General features: G+C 43.7%; 1 protein-coding gene across 1 annotated transcript in view; it reads right to left on the bottom strand.

Annotated features, from left to right (window-relative positions):
* CUL4B (cullin 4B) overlaps window positions 1-12,925 on the bottom strand; it is a 1,392,627-nt gene that overhangs the window by 1,214,026 nt on the left and 165,676 nt on the right. Inside the window, exon 8 of the mRNA XM_069612678.1 lies at window positions 12,782-12,871. Within this exon, the coding sequence (XP_069468779.1) occupies window positions 12,782-12,871 (90 nt within the window). The remainder of the gene's footprint in view (window positions 1-12,781; window positions 12,872-12,925) is intronic.

Below are 12,925 nucleotides of genomic sequence, written 5' to 3'. Positions count from 1 at the left end.
TAGGAATCTTTTTCCCCCTCTCACTTAGTCTTTTACTCTTTTTATGGGTGACTGTCTCGCCATAATGTACGGTTCGAGTTACAGTTTCCAATAACTTTTGGCCTTAGGCTGGATTGACCCTTTGGGCTCCCCTGTTAAATTCATATACTTGGGTAAACTACTGTTCAAGTAGTAAAGAGGGATTTACTTCCCCTTTACATTTTACATAAGTAAGCCAGCACACCCCACCTTATGTGGAGAGCTGGGGGGATACAATGTATCCCCTTTCTTACTGACCTGGTAACAGTTACAATTGCGAGCTTAATTGAATAGCTGGTGGCAGTGATTTTACCTTTATGACAGTCATTTTTACTTTCAGGCTACCATTCTAGGTGGTAACGATCTCAGTGGAAGTTTTGTCTTCGGCAGGAATCCTTTCGATTCCCGCCCAGGCTACAGAGTGTCTGAAAAGGCAGGAAGGGTGGGATGGAGGGAGGACTCCAAAATCCTGCAGCCCTTAGTCTTTTACTTGTGTGAAAGGAACCGATTCCCATTTGGGGGCTGGCTGTCCTTATTGGACAGCCAGACTGCCCCTTGCTGTAAAATGAAGGGAGAGAATGCAGAAGTTGCACTGTAGTTCCTGATACAAACTCTGAACCTAGAAGCTGCCGACGACCACGACCACTGGAGCTGACACCGAAGAAGAAGAACTGATGGCCCGAGCGATTTCCAGCAAACAGCGAATGCTGTGTAACTGGAGCCCGTTACCCTTCCTTCAAAGCGAACTGGGGATCCCAGAAAGGACGACCCGGACCAAAGACCTGCATTTTGAGCCATTCCTGGGCATGCAGCGACCTTGCTGGGCTGCAATACCTCAATATCCTGGGACTTCAAGCCATTACGTGGTGCACGATCTTCCGAATACTGAATCATGCTGACACTTTGGTGGCATCCTTCTGGATCGCCAGAGACTTGATTTGAATCCTTGAAGTCACCTCACCAGAGTGCTTGTCCAGATTAGCAACGGAAATCCAACCAGTGATATTCAGTCTTCTCCTGGCTCCTGAAAAGGGAGCCAAAACCGTAGAAGCGCATATAATTGCGAAGAAACCCTTGCCTGGAGTCTTCCCCGTTGATCCCTGCTGCAAATTTCCTTCCAGTGTCCCATCTTCAGTCTTCCTGACAAGGTATTCATCTACCAGGTTTTTGGCTGCAGATCCTGAAGACGTTCGGTTCCAAACTCCTTCTGTGCTTTGACATACTGTGTTAGCTGGTGTATTAGTTACCTTAAGCCTTTCGTGATTCCTATGAAGCTTTGGGGGCGGGGAGGGGGAAATTCATGTGATTGGGTGTTCTCTCATCCAGCTCGGCCAGGCCCATTGCTGGAATTCCCAGAGGGTGTCTTTGCTCTGAAGTCCCAGGAAACTTTCTACCACTCTAAAGTAAAAGACTTGTTTGAACAGCTTTCCTCAGGAACTCTGGCTTTTCCTGCATCAATGCCTATCCTGACCTGTCTGTTGCCACTAGAGACCTAGTGAACCCCTCCTATCACTGAGAAAACTCATGCTCCAAGAATAGGGAAGGACTTATAACGTTTGGGGCCTTGTGTCTAATAAATGCAACAAGTGTTTAAAAGTTACTTGTTGGTTTGGTAACAGTCCCTCTGAAATATGAGTAGTTACAAATGTTCTTACTATCCTTTGAATGTGTTTTGCCATTCTGAAAAGTATATGGGATACATTACTCACCGTAATCGTATTTCCGGTGCTTGTATCTGCTTAGATTCACATGTTATGCATATGCTGACATCTGGTAGTCACGGAGTATTACATTATTTGTTTTCTAAACTGGAAAAGGGATGTCACAGGGCGGGTCAGTAATACTATCCCTAGTGTGACGTCCACTGTACCCATGGGTCCTTCACGTGTCGAGGTCCATCAGATTGCTTTGTTTCTGACATGAGATAGCATGAAGTGTTGCACGTGTACAGATGCAATAAAGCAGATAAGAGTAAAAAAAGCTAGAAAAAACCATCAATGCACCTTCTACTGCAAGAGTGGCAGAAGGGTGGGCGCATGTGGATCTAAGCAGATACAAGCATCAGAAATACAATTACGGTGAGTAATGTATCCCTTCTGAGGCTTGTGGATCTGCTTAGATAATATGCTATGCATAGATTAGTGAAAAGGGTCTGAAGAAGGTGGTGGGTTGTGAGAAGGTACAGCGGCAAATAGATGTTTTAGCACCGCTTGTACCACCTGTGAATCTGCTTTAATCTGCGTCAATGTAGTAGTGCCGAGTAAAAGTATGTATAGAGCTCCAGTGGGATGTTTGCAATAAAGGCCAAAGTAGCTCCTGCACCCCCTGGTAGAGTCAGCTCTTGTTGTGAAAGGCAGATTCTTGTTTCATAGAGAGTATCAGCAGCATGCATTTCACTATCCATCTGAAGATGGCGGTTTTTGAAACGTGATCACCTTCCCTGCCAGGTGCTATGGAGACAAACCATTAGTCCGTTTCTCGTAGCGATTCTGACTTGATTACATAGTAAAGAACCGCCCTCCTTACATGTAGTGCATGGAGGTTTTTCTCAGCTGAGCATGAAGGGTTTTGAAAGAAAGCAGGTATTTCAATGGACCGGTTGACATAGAACTTGGATATGAATTTAGGTGAAAACCTAGGGTGTGTTCTTAGTAACAACTTGTCTTTGTGGATAACAAAGAAAGGGTCTTGCACTGACAAAGCTAATAGTTCACCGACTCTTCTTATGGAGGTGTTGGCCACCAGGAAAGCCATTTTATAGGTTAGGTGTTTAAGGTTGGATTTGTGCATAGGCTCAAATGGGGGATACCCATGAGATTTGCGAGTACCACATTTAGATCCAACCCTGGAGGCAGGTTTGAAGTGGGGGTGGTGGGGGAGTAAAGCCTTTTTACTCCTTCCATGAATGCCTTAATGACAGGGACTTTCCACCAGGACACCTTGCTTTGAGAAATGGTGTACGCGGATAGAGCCGCTAGATGAACCTTGGAGTTGAATACTAGACCGGAGTATGTAATGAAGAATGTGTGATGGAGTACATTCGATCGGGTTTCCATTTTTTGACTGGCACCAAATTACAAATATTTTCATTTGTTAAAGTAACAGTGTCTGGTGTTTGGCTTATGTGCCTCTGAGGATTTCCATACACCTTTGAGGTAGTTTTAAATGACCAAACTATCACTTCAGGAGCCAAGCTGCCAAGTTCATAGAGTGAGGATGGGGTGTAACGTTGTCCTCCCGTGCTGGAGGAGCATGTTGAAGGGACACAGGAGTTTGATTGGATCGCACAGCGCCAGTTTGCGCAGATGCGTAAACCAAGGTTGTCTCGCCCACATAGGATTAGAGTTATTTGATCCTGGTGCATGTGGTTCACTATCCTGCTCAGTCGCAGTGTTGGGGAAAAGCGTAAGCAAATTTCCCTGACCAGCTCATCCACAGGCTTGTGGCGACCAAGTCTAACTGAGGATAGCCCCAAAGGGACAAGATAACCGACATTTTTCTGCTGAGCTGCCACTCGTGCTTTTAGGGTAGAGGATCTCATCCTATTGAATCTGCTAGAGAATTGAGTTTCCCTGGAACATATTGTGGCACTGGGAATATATTCTGCTTGAGTGCCCACTTCAAAATGTTTTGGGCTAGCCTGGAAAGACTTGAAGAGTGTGTGCCTCCCTGCTTGTTTATGTAAAACATAGCCGTGGTGCGGTCTGTGAGAACTTGTACTATTTGGCCTGATAGATGCACTCGAAAAGCCTGTAGGGCTTTGAGCACTGCTAGTAGCTCTAAAAAGGTTCATGTGATTTTGGGCGGTGATATGGGTCCATAGGCCATGTGCTGTGTGGTGAAAGTAGTGGGCTCTCCACCCGGTGAGTGATGAGTCTGTTGTAATAATCGCTTGCACTGTAGGGTTGTGAAAAGGGTTTCCCTTCAACAGATTTTCCATTGTCCTTCAGCGTAGTGCTTGAACTAGGGTTACTGAAACAACCACTATATCATCCCACTGACTGCTTGCCGAGACCACTGTTTCGTTAACCACTTTTGCATTGGGCGTATACGCAACTGTACGTGCAGAACCAGGTAAATGAATGAAGCCATCATCCTGAGCAAGCGCATTGTGTTGTGTACGGTTATTTGGCGACTGGCTAGGTACTGAGGTATTTGAAGAAGTAGGTTTTGCGCTCTTTCGTTTGACGGGAAGACAAGCCCCTCTTCTGGCTTTATGATCGCTCCTAAGAACGGTTTTGTTTTGCTGGAACAAGACTACAAGTCGACCAGTGTCTTCCAAGTGTCGATACTGAAATGTTGTGCAGCCTTTATTAGCAGTTGGCTGTACTGGGGTTGGTCATCAACTGGTGAATCTGCTACCGGCTGGTCTTGATGGTGTGGCGACTGCACTATGTAAATGTCATCATCATTGTCGTAGAACTGGTCTTGTCCATAGAGGTCCCATAGACACTGCTTGGTCGTCATAATACAAGTCCTGAGATGGGTCTTGGTACTGGGTGTCTTGGAATGCAGAGGCCGGAGTGCTTAGAGTACAGGTGCTCGGCTGTGGCTCAAGGTGAGACTTCTTGGCAGGGGGTGGCCCTGCTGATGCCCCTGGCTGTGAGACGTCTAAGAACAGTCAATTGGTTGGAGTGTTTAGCCATGAAGTCCACAAAACAGGACATTATCCCTAAAATTTGATTCAGTTGTTCTGGTGTAAAATGACATGAGGGTGAGAAGCCCGAGATGACAGGACCCTGGGGTGGGCTTGCAGCACTCCGTTCTTGCAGCAGCGAAGAAGCCCTTTTTTCTTACTCTCTCATGTGTTTTGACCTGATTTGGATTCTGTTTCCTTTGTTTTTTTTTGTATGGCGACACAATACTTCTTTAGTGCAAGGTCCGAGAAATACTTTATATTTCTCATAAGGTTTAAATACCTTTTCTTTTATGAACTACAGTTCCTAAGAATAGTAAAGTGAAATTGACTTTAATTACCTTTTCTCTTAAGTCGAGCACACACAATCTTATGTGGAGTGCTGGGGGTTACTTAGTAGCCCCTTTTCCTACCTACTCATGTAACATTTTTTATATTATCCTTACTACTTTAAATGGCTGGTGGCAGTGGTTTAATTTTCCTACCATTGTGCTTTTTACCGCACGCTGAATCCTCAGCTGCAGTATAGCACCCATGGGTGATTATTTTGTCAAAATTGACCTCGTCTTTTTTTGCCATTTTCTGGTTGAGGTCTTTTTTGGGTTTTACCCTGCGCGTCAAGCCAGGTTTGAGACGTTTGTTCGTTTTGCCTTTGGCGGGCTTTAGTACTGAAACCTGCCTCTTGCTCCATTGTGTCTGGAAGGGCAGAAAATGAGGGAGGTTCCCGAAACTCCCCTGTCCCTTGTCTACAACAACCTTGACCTCCTGGCAATAGGAACCCAACCTTTGGTATAAGTCTGTACTACACAGGTTGGTAGCGTGATTGAGCAGCCAGGCTTATCTCAAGAGGGGTCAATGTGAGCAGTAGGATAGTTGCAGATTCACAGTGACAAGTATTCAAACACACAAGGTTTCTTGATTAAACAATTATTAATTCATTTAACAATCAGTTTGAATAAGCCTTCTTGAGAAGGGAAAATATAAGAGCAACACACAAATACACTCCAAAATAAACACTCTTAGTTTCTCTAAATCAGCAAGTACTCTTTTGGGATGGCACGCACACTTCCTACACCCTCAGGTGACTTAAATAGCTAGGACACTGGACATTAATATATCACTGTAACATTTAGAGCAATACTTAGAAGCATGTTAAAGAAAAGGGTTATAGAATAAAACAAGAGATCACAAAAATATTCTGAAGCAGCCAAGTACTTTTGAACCCCCACTGCAAAGTAAATTAACCCCTTCCTGGAAGGAATGGTAAAACAATGTCAGAGTACAGAAGAGTTATTCAGGGAGCCAGGCCAGCCAATGTCAATTGGGCAAAAGTCTAAGTGATCTGAAGCACTTGCTGTAGGCAAGTAGAAGTCTTGCACAAAGTTTTAGAAGTCTTTGTAGAAAATAGTGGAATCAATAAAGGGCCACAAGCTGGTTAGGCTTGTGAAGTAAAGAAGCTGTGAGCAACTCTACAGAAGCAACCAAGACTAGTCTCAACTGAGGCCAAGTAAGGCTACCACAACAAGAGGTACGTTCTCTTAGAGTGTACAGTACCTTTAGTTAGAAGAAATGGTTCCAGTTGGCTTCTCTTCCTGTGTGGCTATGCAGATCCTGTTGTTGCTATACCTCAGTCGTAGGGGACAAGAGGGAGGACTTCTGGGGACTCCTGCAACACAACAGGATGGTCGGTGACAGAAAAGGAAAAACTTCGATTCGGCGGCACTTTGCGGTTTCAGCTCCTCGCGTCTCAGCAAATCTCACCACTTCAGACTCTCGGATACCACTTTGGACTTTCCTCACATCTGGGGTCCAGCACTCTGTTGTGGCTCAGGCTTGGTCAGTCCTGCTTACAACGAGTCCGGAGGATCTTCCAGCAGCTCGGGTCCGACTTAAGTGCTTAAGTCCGACTTAAGTCGGACTCCAATCTGGTGTTCCTCTACCTGGCACTTCGGTTCCTGCAGCAGCAAGTAAGTGCAGCCAGCTCCGAGAGGATGTGCAGACTAGTTCACTTGCGAGTTGATTCTTCCCACCAACTCAAGGGCATAAGTCGTCCTTGTGGGGCTTCTCTAGTCGAAGCGAATTCGGAGCTTCAGCACAGTGGCAGGGCTTCACCAGGCACACCAACGGTCCAGGAGTTGCAGCAGGCACCTCTTCCAAGTTCTTCTTCGGATTCCTTCGTCCAGTGGTCGAAGCTGCCTTCCAAGCCAAAAAGCCTCACGATTTATGCAGGTTTCTCCCATTCATTCCAGCCTAGCTGTCAATCACACAGCAGGGTGGCTATCATTGACGGACAGCCAGCCGGCCAATCACCTTTGAGTGCATTCCTGTAACCAAGGGGATTAAGCATAGGGAGTTTCGGGCACCTACCTCACTTCCTGCCCCCACCAGACATACTGGAGCCAGAGGTGTGCTTCACTCGGGAAATCCCGCCAAAGACCAAACTAACAAAGGGACCAAACCTGGTTCGGCATGCAGAGTAAAACTCAAGAAGGACCTTTCCACAAAGAAATAGCGAAAAAAGAAGCCCGGTCCATTTTGACAAAATAGACACCCATGGGTGCTTTACTGCAGCTGGGAACGCAGCCTGTGGTAAAAACTCCCAATGGTAGTTAAAAGTAAATAACTGCCACCAGCCATTCATTGTAGAAAGGGTAACATAAAAATGTTACATGAGAAACTTGCCCAAGGGGATACTAAGTAACCCTTCAAGTACCCTATTGTAAGATAGTGTGTGCTGGGTCTAGAAAGTTACAATGTTAGTAAAGTCACTGTCACTTTACTGCTCTTGGAAACAGTTTATCCAAGAGAAGGTATTTAAACCTTTGGGAAATCTGAAAGATTTCCCTGTGCCACTGCACTGAAGGTGCTTTGTGTCACAATGTAAAAAGATGATGCCTATGGAGTTTCAGACTCAACAACCAAAAGAAAAACAGGAAAATTCAAAGTCCCAAAGTTCAGCAAAAGAGCTGGGGGTCTCCAAGGTGGGAGGAATTTAGCACTAAACTGAAAATGTTCCCTAACACTGTTCTTTCAGGACAGCCTCCATATTGTTTGAGTGACAGGCTGTGCATGAAAGGGAGAAAACTGCTTAAAAGGCGAGGGTTTGGGGACTATAGTCCAAGTCGACCACTGGGAAGAACACCCAATGAAGAAACCGTAGCTTGCTGCATCCTCCTGGACCGTTGAATTGCCAGGTGAAGCCCTGTTGCTGTGCTGCAACTCCCTTTTCTGAGCAAGAGAAGCTCCGGAAGGGATGACTTCTTCCCTTGGGTTAGTGGGACCAACTAACCCCCGAGATGAACACCACTGGACCACCCTTCCCCGGCAGCCTGTACTTCTTTGCTGATGCAGGAACCGAGTGCCAGGGGTCGAGAAATCCATAGTTGAGCCAGGGTGCAGGACTCGAGGAGTGAAGGAAGCCCAACCGGTGTCCAAAATCCACAGTGTTGCCGTTTACCGTGCACTGAAACGCAAAGGGCCACTGATCTGAAAAGAGCACATGGCTGCAGACAACTTCCCAAGTACCACCTTTAGGAGCCTTGCACACATCCTCACTCGTGTCCACACGACTGAGGCTCAGGAACACGGATATGCACCGCTGTAACAGGACAGAATCCAGCAAGACATCTCTTCCAAACCAGAGGTACTGTTTAGACTTGGGGTACTTATCTCACTGTCTTTTAGCTGTGCTCTTCTCAGTTGAGAATTGCAGTGGCTTACTTTTGGAGTTGATTCCAGCTCCCTTTGCACAGGCTTAACAGCTTGTGACCCTGCAAGTGATTTTCTAATTAACTCTCTAACTTTGTGCAAGACTTTGATTCTAAGACGCGCCTCAGCTCCATTGACTTAAATATTATTGGTCCCTCATAGGTGGTAACTTGCTTTAGAATGTTACTGCTGGGAAAGGCTTGTCTAGATTTCATTGAAGCTTTAAGCGTCCTCATATATACTGAGAACCTGTCTAACCTTTTCCTTCCTTAAACCTTTCCTTTCTGCAACCTCAGGATCTGCAAAGTATAACTAGTGTGATAAATAAATGCCATTACTGTCCTTGTGATTGAAGACGCCTCAGGGTGTAGGAATTGTGTAAAAAGCATATCCAAAGATTATCCACTACATTCTTTGATTCTGAAAAATATTTTTAAAACATTTACATTGTTAGATGAATTGTGTTTTTAAAAGATTGCTTATTTAAAAATTGACATTAAATAACTATAACGGAAACCTTGAGTGTGTTACTTGGCTACTTCTAATTGCGGATTTCATTTGTACAGCTCTACAGCTCACATTTACCCCTCTTGAGATAGACCTGGCTGCTCAGTCAAACTACCAACTTGTGCAGCACAGACCTATACCAAAAGGTGGGTTACCTAATACCAAGCAGATAAGTGTTGTGTAGTCTCACAGAGTGTGACTGCACCACACCAATTCTTACCCAACAGCCCCAGAGAGGGTGTCTGTGGTGTAAGACAACTGTCTAGGTGTCTTTTTGGGCCACGGGGGTAGAAATGTTGTCTTTTTTTCGGTGACCTTGTCTTGAGTAGTGAAGCAGTGACGGTTTCTTGATTAACGCTCGTATTTTCTGCACATTTTTAGGGGACGCCAAAATGCCTTTCGCTGCCTTTTCTTCGGCACGCAAAAGGAGGGCCTTTTTATATGCGGTGTCTGAACAGACCTTTGCTTTTGGTTTTTGGGAACTGCCATGAGAAGAATGCATGCGCGATGACCCACAGGACTGTGATGAAACCGAGGCTTTCTCCGCGGTCACCACACGAGCCTTAACGCTCGACAGTGTCGCTGAGAGTTGGCCGTGGCGTATGTCCTTAGTGTATTTATGTTTGTGTGTGCCTTGGCCGCCGGGGGTCTTCTCCATCACAGGACTGCGTGCCTGCTTCTCGGAGTCGGGGGGGGGCTGCACTTCGGGCTCAGTCGAAACCCGATCGCCCTCGGCATCACTCATGACCCCGTAAAGCTGCCCTTGCTGGAATCTTCCGTCACGTCTATGGAGGCCTCTGCCTGCATGGCTTGAGCAGGCCAGCATTTCATCCGCCAATCTTTTTTGTTTTCGGCCAAAAAAGATGACGGGACACAGTGCTTTTCGGCGTGATCCCTTGGGAGACAGTGATTGCACACTGTGCGTGTCCTTCCACTGAAATTTAAGGTGGCAGGGGGGACAAAATTTCAATAGGGTTTTGTCTATTATGTTTTATGAGGGCAGTTGCGCGAAAATAGAAAAAAGGGGATGATGGGATAAACATTCTCTAAAAGGAGTCAGTATAGAGAACCTCCCACCTCTCTCCCTACTGTAATGGGCCAAAGCCTGAAGAGGCCTGTAACACTGCGTCTGGTCATCGATCCATCAGTCGACGACGATGATGAGATGAGTGTTCGTCAGGAGCCGTCGAGTGGTTGAACAGTCGCGCAGCGTTGCGAACAAAAAGGAAAGGAAGAACAATTAAAAATGTATTAAAATCAAAAGGCATCAGCCTGTAAGAGAACTCTGCATATGCGACCGACTTCGATGGCAGAAAAAAACAATCTGAGGGACCTAGACGCGTCAAGGACCATGGGTTCAGTACACGTTACACTAGGGATAACATTACTAATCGTGCCCTGTTGACGTCTGTTTGATTTTTGAAAAAGATCTTGTAATACTCTGCAACTTCCACTAGATGTCGGACTATGCAGCGCATGTGATCACAACATATTTCCATCCTAAAGTCAGCGGGAAATGAGATAGCAAAGATTTATTCAATTTGCAATAAAGCATGCACTTAAATAAGGAGGTTCATGTAGTCCCATATAGGGCAACAGTGCCTCATCCTGTATAGAACACAGAAAGAAATAAGTAGAAGTCTGCACTGCACATTCTACAACAAAAATAAGGTTAGTAGGTTGCACATATGACAAACACGCTGAGAGACTCAAGAACCTCAGAGCAAGATTTTAAGTAGTCTTTTATAGCTTTTTGCTTATAGCTGTTTTGCACAAAGAAATGGGGGTTCACCAGATTTGAAATGTATCAATTAATCCTTTGTCCTGATGAAGGCCCAATATTAAAAGTTAAAACGCTCGGGATAAGCACAGCTCAACACTCAACAGAAGGGCCAAAACACAGCATGTCGACCAAGATCGGACTAGAACTCATTGGCAGGCTAGTCTTCCTTTTTTCTACAAAGTAAAATCATTTTCATTCCCACAGCAATTCTATATCAAGACCGGAGGCTCACATTATGCTTCTCTTTCTTTATTTTAACATGTAAAGAAAGCTCAGCAGCAAGATATTTTTTCAGTGCACCCGAGTGCATAATGCTTGCCTCAGGTCTTTAATAGAATTAAGACTTTCTAGTAAGTTAATATGGAAAATCTTTATTCTCAACTGTACATTATAGAGTAATTGGGAGCCCATGAGAAGGGCCCAAGTAGGTTGTAAGATCTTTCTAACATTCTCAGCCTTATGTGCTAGGTGTGGATTTGATTATTATAAAATGTGTTCAATTATTCTTCAATATTTGGTGTTTTTTTAGCAATATAAAAATCATCACATTTTACTAACCCCTGGGCACAAACTGTGCTCGTGTTTTGTTTTTTTTTATCGATGTCTAAAGAGGTTATCTATATTTATACAGGAACAGTATGCCTATTTTTAAAGAATGTTTTATGGAAAACAAATATATATATTAATCATAAACGCTCTGATGTTAATTCGGATGACTTGCGAAGCATATAGCGGGCACTATGTGCCATTCTAAACTGTCAGTGCGAAAGGCAGGTACAACTGGTTTTCTTCGATATATTGCATTACTTGTATCTTCCCTTCTTGAAACCGGTCCTCCGAAAACAAAAATATAGTGAAGTACCCATATATTCTACCTATTCACATAAAGACTGTCATTAGCGATATGATCATTAGCGTATTCATTTGATTTGTCGCATGATTTGCTATTGTGTAATACGATATACCATTTTCTTTAATTGCACAATGTAGTTTTTGTTCCTTTAAAATATTAGTACAGGTAGTAAACAAAGCTTTTAATAAAAATGAATCTTCTGTTCAGCACTTTGGCAGTGTCCATGGATTTAGACTCGTATGATGAGACGGAAACATCGAATGAGTCAAAGCTCATCCGCAATTCTTTCCGAATCAGATTTATTTATTTATTCTTTAATGTGATTTACTTTGAAAAAATGCAAGCTTTACACATAATACAATATACACATCAAAGGAAAAGAAAAACAAATAAAGAAAAGAGATGAATAAGCTAATGATATGCCAAAATACTATACATAAAATCTTCAGCAGTTCAAAAGTTTCAGCTAGTGATAAAATTAACCAAAAAAGCATGCAATAGAATCTTTTTCAAATCCGGTGCCAACTTAGAATAATAGTATTCATGAGTCCAAAACTTCCCACATCAGGTTCATAAGTTAATAGCAATGTGCAGTGTACCAATGATTAGCCCCATAACAAACTACTTTTCTTAGCATTGCAATTCTCATGTTACTCAAATCAAAGGACCCAACTTTGATTCAATTTTTGGCCATATGTTGTAAAGAGCAATGAACAGATGCATATTACAGGTGTTTGTGTAATATACCCAGGATGACATTTCACTGATGGTTTCGGGGTTATGCACATATTTGCCAAGATGTAAGATAAGTGCAAAGAAAGTCAACAGAAAGAACAAGGTATATGGGGTGTGAAGAGAACAAACAAACTTACTTGATTGACAATCAACAGTCGACCGCTTGACTGCACTTACAATGCACTTGGCAAGAAAAGCACACCGATTCAGTTTATGTAGTCACGGTAGCAGAGGGAGGTGCCACCAAATCCAACAGGAAGTTTTCAAAAAGTCCAGACAGAGTTGAAGAGACCCTCTCAGCTCGAACGAACTTACAATGCACTCAGAAACGCGCTAACAGAACTCAATGCACAGCTTTTCTTTTAGTACCAAAATCAATTCAATTATCCAAACAATTATCCCTCACAAGATCACAGTTCACACAGCTTCAATACTTTGAGTCAAAATGTATTCACTTAAATACTGAAGCGAGTGTCATACAATACTGTCACATCAGCAATAATAAATAAAAGGGAAAACTTGTTTACTTTTTTTAAAATACCTCTCGTTCTTGCATTAGTCTCTGACCCTCTGCCGCATACAATCGATTTGTCTCTTCCAAGAATCTATGTTCAAATGAATCTTGATAAATCTAGGTATTAAAGATACAATAAAGTTAAATAATATTACACAAATGTACAGAAAA

The sequence above is a fragment of the Ambystoma mexicanum genome, chromosome 5p (assembly GCF_040938575.1).
Source record: "Ambystoma mexicanum isolate Mex_15411 chromosome 5p, UKY_AmexF1_1, whole genome shotgun sequence".
NCBI lineage: Eukaryota > Metazoa > Chordata > Amphibia > Caudata > Ambystomatidae > Ambystoma > Ambystoma mexicanum.
Note: the sequence above shows the minus strand (reverse complement) of the source record. Positions and strands in the feature narration are given on the sequence as shown.